General features: G+C 48.6%; 1 protein-coding gene across 1 annotated transcript in view; it reads left to right on the plus strand.

The window, feature by feature from the left end:
- LOC139415895 (collagen alpha-6(IV) chain-like) overlaps positions 1 to 5,289 on the plus strand; it is a 222,048-nt gene extending 216,759 nt beyond the window's left edge. Inside the window, exons 37-43 of the mRNA XM_071164043.1 lie at positions 177 to 338; positions 587 to 685; positions 1,011 to 1,157; positions 2,797 to 2,913; positions 3,919 to 4,110; positions 4,331 to 4,617; positions 4,930 to 5,289. Of these exons, the coding sequence (XP_071020144.1) occupies positions 177 to 338; positions 587 to 685; positions 1,011 to 1,157; positions 2,797 to 2,913; positions 3,919 to 4,110; positions 4,331 to 4,617; positions 4,930 to 5,187 (1,262 nt within the window). The 3' untranslated portion in view covers positions 5,188 to 5,289. The remainder of the gene's footprint in view (positions 1 to 176; positions 339 to 586; positions 686 to 1,010; positions 1,158 to 2,796; positions 2,914 to 3,918; positions 4,111 to 4,330; positions 4,618 to 4,929) is intronic.
- Positions 5,290 to 8,182: the final 2,893 nt, after the last annotated feature.

Below are 8,182 nucleotides of genomic sequence, written 5' to 3' on the forward strand. Positions count from 1 at the left end.
AAGGAGCAAAAAAATAACAGTATGGGGGATGAGGTAGTAGTTGTCTGGGCTATTTACAGATGGGCTAAGTAAGTAATCTATCCTTCTCTTCCCTCCATCTAAATCCCAAACTCTGTCGACCTTTATACTGTAGCTAGTTTACTCTTGTGTTAACTGTTTATGGTGGGTTCCTCCAGGTTACGGTGGTCCTCCAGGCCCCCCAGGCCCACCGGGGCCCAGTACGGCCCAGGGAGACAGAGGTGACGCTGGGCTACCTGGCTTCCCCGGCACCCCTGGGAGACGTGGAGACCCTGGAGGTCCCGGTGGCCCAGGAAGGGAAGGCAGCCCTGGGTTCAATGGTACGGGGAGGACTCTTGTTTGTTGACCACTCAATGTAATATCAACCAGAATGTGACGTTGATTTGACGTCTGGATTCAAAGGTACAGAGATGATTATGTTGATCTGAAACCTGTACAGTTTGTTGGAGGGGCACGTCGGTCGACCACTCACCAATCAATTATCAACCAGAATCGGATGTTGATCTGAGGTCTTTGCCCAGGGGTTGGTGTACCAAACCATGTCTGATGTTGTTGTTGTGTTGCCTAGGAGAGAGAGGCGACTCTGGGTACAGTGGAGTGTCAGGAACCAAAGGCTACCCTGGAGATCCAGGATATTACGGAGGGAAAGGACCCAAAGGAAGGAAAGGTGAGAGACGTATCCTTTTACCATTGACCTGAACACATAACACTGCTCTTTGTCAATTTGATCAATTATGTTATAGAAGATTTATCTTGAGTCTCATCTCTCTCTCATCTTTCTCCCTCTTTCTCTATCGCTCTCACCTCTCATCTGTCTCTCTCTCATCTCTCTCTCTTCCACTTCCTCCTATCTCTCACTCTCTTCATCTTTCCATCTCCATCTTTCTGATCATGTGTGCGTTTGCTTCCTCCACACACATCTCTCTCGCTACCCCCCCGCACCTCCCGCCACACTTTTGTCTCCCATCCTCCCTCATCCTCTCTCCCTCTAGGTTCTTCTGGTCTTAAGGGGCCCCCAGGTATAACTTTACCGCCCTCGAACTTCGAGACTCCCTATGGAGACTTGGGAGGCCCTGGGCTCAACGGAGCTCCAGGGGCCATGGGAGAACCAGGCAATCCCGGCATTCCAGGCAGAGGGGGTGAGTAACCTACTAGGAACAGCCTGGCCGACTAGGCAGAGGTCGTGAGTAGAGTAGCCTACTAGGAACAGCCTGGCCGACTAGGCAGAGGGGGTGAGTAACCTACTAGGAACAGCCTGGCCGACTAGGCAGAGGTCGTGAGTAGAGTAACCTACTAGGAACAGCCTGGCCGACTAGGCAGAGGTCGTGAGTAGAGTAGCCTACTAGGAACAGCCTGGCCGACTAGGCAGAGGGGGTGAGTAACCTACTAGGAACAGCCTGGCCGACTAGGCAGAGGGGGTGAGTAACCTACTAGGAACAGCCTGGCCGACTAGGCAGAGGTCGTGAGTAGAGTAACCTACTAGGAACAGTCTGGCCGACTAGACAGAGGGGGTGAGTAGAGTAACCTACTAGGAACAGCCTGGCCAACTAGGCAGAGGTCGTGAGTAGAGTAACCTACTAGGAACAGCCTGGCCGACTAGGCAGAGGGGGTGAGTAACCTACTAGGAACAGCCTGGCCGACTAGGCAGAGGTCGTGAGTAGAGTAACCTACTAGGAACAGCCTGGCCGACTAGGCAGAGGGGGTGAGTAACCTACTAAGAACAGCCTGGCCGACTAGGCAGAGGGGGTGAGTAACCTACTAGGAACAGCCTGGCCGACTAGGCAGAGGGGGTGAGTAACCTACTAGGAACAGCCTGGCCGACTAGGCAGAGGTCGTGAGTATAGTAACCTACTAGGAACAGCCTGGCCGACTAGGCAGAGGTCGTGAGTAGAGTAACCTACTAGGAACAGCCTGGCCGACTAGGCAGAGGGGGTGAGTAACCTACTAGGAACAGCCTGGCCGACTAGGCAGAGGTCGTGAGTAGAGTAACCTACTAGGAACAGGCTGGCCGACTAGGCAGAGGTCGTGAGTAGAGTAACCTACTAGGAACAGCCTGGCCGACTAGGCAGAGGGGGTGAGTAACCTACTAGGAACAGCCTGGCCGACTAGGCAGAGGTCGTGAGTAGAGTAACCTACTAGGAACAGCCTGGCCGACTAGGCAGAGGTCGTGAGTAGAGTAACCTACTAGGAACAGCCTGGCCAACTAGGCAGAGGGGGTGAGTAACCTACTAGGAACAGCCTGGCCGACTAGGCAGAGGTCGTGAGTAGAGTAACCTACTAGGAACAGGCTGGCCGACTAGGCAGAGGTCGTGAGTAGAGTAACCTACTAGGAACAGCCTGGCCGACTAGGCAGAGGGGGTGAGTAACCTACTAGGAACAGCCTGGCCGACTAGGCAGAGGTCGTGAGTAGAGTAACCTACTAGGAACAGGCTGGCCGACTAGGCAGAGGGGGTGAGTAACCTACTAGGAACAGCCTGGCCGACTAGGCAGAGGTCGTGAGTAGAGTAGTCTACTGGACTGGATGGAAGAAAACGTGATTTGTACCCACCAAAGTTTAGATTGGAATCCACACTGAATTTAAACTCGTTTTACTTGCTTCAAAACAGTTGTGATTGATTCAGTCAGTGTGGAGTCTAGCTTAACCAAAGTTACCCTTAGTTACCCCTGATCTAGGTTCAGTTAAACCCTCATCCAATCTTAACCTCAACCAGGTAGGTAGTTAAACCTAATACTGTCCTTGGATCAGTGTTCTAAGTGTATCTTCCACCTTTGTTCCAGGTCCTAAAGGCAGGCCCGGTGCGGTGGGGAGGCTGGGGAGGAACGGAGGGTCAGGTCTGGATGGACCTCTGGGAGACCCTGGTTCTCCCGGTTTCCCTGGACCTTCCGGATCACAAGGTATGTGTGTGTGTGTGTGTGTGTGTGTGTGTGTGTGTGTGTGTGTGTGTGTGTGTGTGTGTGTGTGTGTGTGTGTGTGTGTGTGTACGTGTGTATCTATACTTGTGGGGACCAGCAGTCAGTAGAGCTGTGTGGGTAAACCGCTGAGGAAGCCAAGCCAATACAAAATCCATATAATTGCGCTGTTTGCTCTATAACCCCGTTAGTTCATACTCCACTGTGATGTACAATAAGGCAGAGACAACAAAAAGACAACAGTCACAGTGGAGGAAGAAATTCAACTACACGTACGTTTGTTTCTTCACAAAACCGGAGAGCAACATCTGTCCAGTGAAGTCCACAAAGCATTTAGCATGTAACAAACAGCTACCTGCAACACAGTCAAACAAGTGAATGTTTTCAACAGTTGACTAAACAACTACTGATTGAGAACCACAGGGAGTTACTGCAAGTCAGCACAAAGACAACAGGAGCACTGCCTCTGCTATTCCAGCACCATTTCAACTGAAACATGTAAACATCATCAAATCAACAAGGCTATACATGCTTGGTTTAATACACTGAAAACAAAGTTATAAGCGTGCGTGCGCGTGAGAGAAAGAGATGTCGATACATGTAAAGTCTTACAATGCTCTATAACCGCATCATAATGCATTATGGCTGAAGGTACTTAAGAGTTACCAAACATTTAAACATGTAGTACTCCTCTCCTATCCTCTTCTCTCTCTTCTTCCCCCTCCTCTCTCTTCTCTTATCATCTCTTCTCCTCTCCTCTCTTCTTCTCTCCTCCTCTCCTTTTCCACTTTCCTCTCCTCTCTTCCCCCTCTCTCCTCTTCCCCACTCTCTCCTCTTCCCCACTCTCTCCTCTTCCCCCTCTCCTTTTATAACTGCTCTCCTCTTCTGCCCTCCTCTCTCCTTTCCCCTCTCCTCTCCTCTCCTCTCCTCTCCTCTCCTCTCCTCTCCTCTCCTCTCCTCTCCTCTCCTCTCCTCTCCTCTCTCCCTCAGGTCTGCCTGGTAAGCCTGGTCTGCAGGGTCCCCCTGGCAGTGTGGCTCGCAGCAGGAGTGTTGGTTTCACCCTGGTGAAACACAGTCAGAACAACCAGGTACCCATGTGTCCCCAGGGCATGTCCCGGCTCTGGGAGGGATACAGTCTGCTGTACGTAGAGGGGCAGGAGAAGGCACACAACCAGGACCTCGGTGAGTCACACACACACACACACACACACACACACACACACACACACACACACACACACACACACACACACACACACGATTCAGGCAGGCAGAGAGATAATCTTTATATCCCTCCCTCTCAATCTCTCTCCTCTCTCCTCTCTCCTCTCTCCTCTCTCTCCTCTCTCCTCTCTCCTCTCTCCTCTCCCCTCTCTCCTCTCTCCTCTCTCCTCTCCCCCAGGTATGGCGGGCTCCTGCCTCCCCCGTTTCAGCACTGTCCCCTTCCTCTACTGCACGCCCAACGAGATCTGTTACTACGCCAGCCGCAACGACAAGTCCTATTGGCTGTCCACCACTGCGCCCATCCCCATGATGCCGGTGGGAGAGGAGGCCATCAGCCAGTACATCAGCAGGTGCTCCGTGTGCGAGGCCATGTCCCAGGCTGTGGCCGTCCACTCCCAGGACCTCACCATCCCCACCTGCCCTGCTGGCTGGAGGTCCCTCTGGATCGGGTACTCCTTCCTCATGGTGAGTGATGTGGGATTAAAGCCAGATTCAATCCCCGGTGTGTTGTAGAGCACTTTTGACAGTGCACCTTTCAAAGGCAATATTCCCACATTCTCAGAGATCACATTCATGGTAAACGCTGCAGATCTCAGCTCAATCGTAAATTACCTTTAAATATCAAGCACGGTACAGTGTGCCTCGGATTGAATCCCAGCCAATATTTGTAACTAAAATGTTAAGTTATTTCACTACTACCCCAGTCCAAACCACCATTGTGAAACTAACACCCAGGACTTGTCTGGGTCTCTCCCTCTCTCTTTCCCCCCCATACAGCACACAGCTGCCGGGGCAGAGGGCGGAGGCCAGTCCCTTGTTTCACCCGGGTCCTGTCTGGAAGACTTCCGTGCAACTCCCTTCATCGAGTGTAACGGGGCTAAGGGCACCTGCCACTTCTTTGCCAACAAGTACAGCTTCTGGCTGACCACGGTGGAGCCTAACCGCGAGTTCAACCCCCCTCCGATGGACACACTGAAGGGAGGCAACCAACTCAGCAGAGTCAGTCGCTGTCAGGTCTGCAGTAAGATCTTGTAGCCGGGAGAAGAGTCGAAGATAGAGAGATAGAGAGAAGAAATGGAAAACACAGAGACTGAAACAACAAAAGAGAGGGTGATGATTACTTCTCAGAAAGAAAAAGAGAGAGGAAGTAAAAAATTAAAAAACATTCCCCCTTAAAAAAAATTATTGACCAGATGACTGACTGAATTTAAGCACCGTCCCCTGCTTCATCCCAGGATCTCACTTGGGGTGTAAAGGTGTCCTGAAGGGCTGACGAGGGCACTTCTGTGGGTTTATGATGCGTGAATATCGATGTTAGAGAGAGGGGGATGGATATAGAACGAGAGAGAGAGAGGGAGGGATGGAGAGATGTGGGGTCTTGGTTTCGATTGCTCTGCACTAGGATATCACTGACAGTGTTGCTAATATGTGTCTTTATGTGGGTGTTTTATTGTTACTATGGCTACGTGGTCTGAAAACATTCACGGCTACCTAGTGCAACTGCAAACCAACCCTTCGGACCACACTGAACCGTTTCCCCTTCCTGGTTACGTCCCAAATGCCCCCCTATTCCCTATGTAGTACACTACTTATGGCTTGGGCTCCATAGGCCTCTGGTCACAAGTAGTGCACAATACAGGGTTCCATTTGGGACAGATCTCTACCATAACAACTACAGTCATAAACCTGAGAGACCTGCTATACTGTACATACCTATTTACTGCTAGCCAACCACTTTAACACACACACACCAATGATATCTTTGATGTCTGAGATACAGTAAGACTCTGTTATTACCAATATGTCTTCTTTTTTTTATGTTACCCTACTCCGGGACTCAACTTGACAACAGTTTGGAAAAAGGCACTTTTAAAATACTAGAATGATTGGCATAGATAGTGAGACAACATCATCCAATGACGAATCACAGTATTAGAACAAAAACAATTGGTCATAAGAGACCATGTATGTGAATGTATTGCACTGATGTGAATTCCAATAATGGGTAAGATATAAATGTCAGTCCGTCTGTAACAGTCAGTCCGCAACGTTTGACCTGTCAATCAAAGTGTGCCTTTTCAGTTTAGCTATAGTGACGGACGGTGAACATTTAGGTTCACCACCACAGAAACAAACCTATCAGCTCCTCGATTCACTGCTGGCACACAAATCATCAACAACAAACGCACATGATCATTATGGTTATTTCATCTCACTCCACAATTTATGTTTCCGCCCACAGTGAGATCCTGATAGTTGTGTTAAGGGGTGGAACTTGTAATGCAAATGTACTGTAACCGCCACAGAGCGGAGAGGATACCACAAGAGCGTTGGGCCCGTAACTGAAACGTTGCTGGTTCGAATCCCTAGCTGATTAGGTGACAAATCTGCCGATGTGCCCTTGAGCCGTAATTGCTCCTGTAAGTCACTCTGGATGAGAGCATCTGCTAAATTAGTAAAATGTAAAATTAAAGTTGCTTAATGGCAATTACATTTGCCCAAGACAACCACAAATGTTTGGGGGAACAGATATAGAGTACTGCTACTTTACTACAACTCTCTCGCTGACTGGAATGGGTGACCAAGCTGATAGTACGATGCACCAAATCATACTTATTTAAAACCGTCATATTCTGCAGGGTTTCACTCACTCACTCTGCTCACCTCGCTAGCCTATCTGCTCACCTCGCTAGCCTATCTACTCTCCGTGTTTTGTGACCAAAATGTTTTTTGTTTTTTTATAAAAACCCTCCACCCACCATGCTCAAGCCAAAACATACAAGTACGCAATAATCGCTTGGAAGGAATCCCAAATAAATTGATTTTGTCCCCCCACACCAAACGCGATCACGACACGCAGGTTAAAATATCAAAACAAACTGTAAACTATTTGTTAATTTGAGGACAGGTCAAAAAGCGCTAAACATTTATGGCAATTTAGCTAGCTAGCTTGCAGTTGCTAACTAATTTGTCCTATTTAGCTAGCTTGCAGTTGCTAACTAATTTGTCCTATTTAGCTAGCTTGCAGTTGCTAGCTAATTTGTCCTGGGATATAAACGTTGAAATGTTATTTTACCTGAAATGCACAAGGTCCTCTACTCCGACAATTCAGCCACACATAAAACGGTCAACCAAATAGTTTCTAGTCATCTCTCCTCCTTCCAGGGGCGGCAGGTAGCCCAGTGGTTGAGCATTGTGCCAGTAACCAAAAGGTTGCTAGATCAAATCCCCGACCTGACAAGGTAAAATCTGTCGTTCTGCCCCTGAACAAGGCAGTTAACCCACTGTTCCTAGTCCGTCATTGTAAATAAGAATATGTTCTTAACTGACTTGCCTGGTTAAATAACATTTTAAAAAATGTTTAAATCCAGGCTTTTTCTTCTTTGGACTTTATATGGCGATTGGTGTTACCACGATGACCAACCGAACTCAGTTAATCTTTCAATCACCCACGTGGGTATAACAAATGAGGAGATGGCTTGTGGGTATCTGCTTCTATAAACCAATAAGGAGATGGGAGAGGCAATAATTGAATAACATGTATGTGTACATTTATTTTGCAACGCTCGCACACACGGCACAAGTGGTGTAGTCAGCATGTTAGAATGTTTGTTATTGTACAGAAGCTTACTATACATTTTTATCAACGTTAAGGCCTATTGTGTTCTGGTAGTCCCTATCTGCTGTCCTTAGCCTGTTTTGTTAATGGCCACGTTCCAGAGCCGACTACATTAGGTTCCAGAGCCGACTACATTAGGTTCCAGAGCTGACTACATTAGGTTCCAGAGCTGACTACATTAGGTTCCAGAGCCGACTACATTAGTTTCCAGAGCTGACTACATTAGGTTCCAGAGCTGACTACATTAGGTTCCAGAGCTGACTACATTAGGTTCCAGAGCCGACTACATTAGGTTCCAGAGCCGACTACATTAGGTTCCAGAGCCGACTACATTAGGTTCCAGAGCCGACTACATTAGGTTCCAGAGCCGACTACATTAGGTTCCAGAGCCGACTACATTAGGTTCCAGAG

Source organism: Oncorhynchus clarkii, chromosome 9, assembly GCF_045791955.1.
Source record: "Oncorhynchus clarkii lewisi isolate Uvic-CL-2024 chromosome 9, UVic_Ocla_1.0, whole genome shotgun sequence".
NCBI classification, from domain to species: Eukaryota; Metazoa; Chordata; class Actinopteri; order Salmoniformes; family Salmonidae; genus Oncorhynchus; species Oncorhynchus clarkii.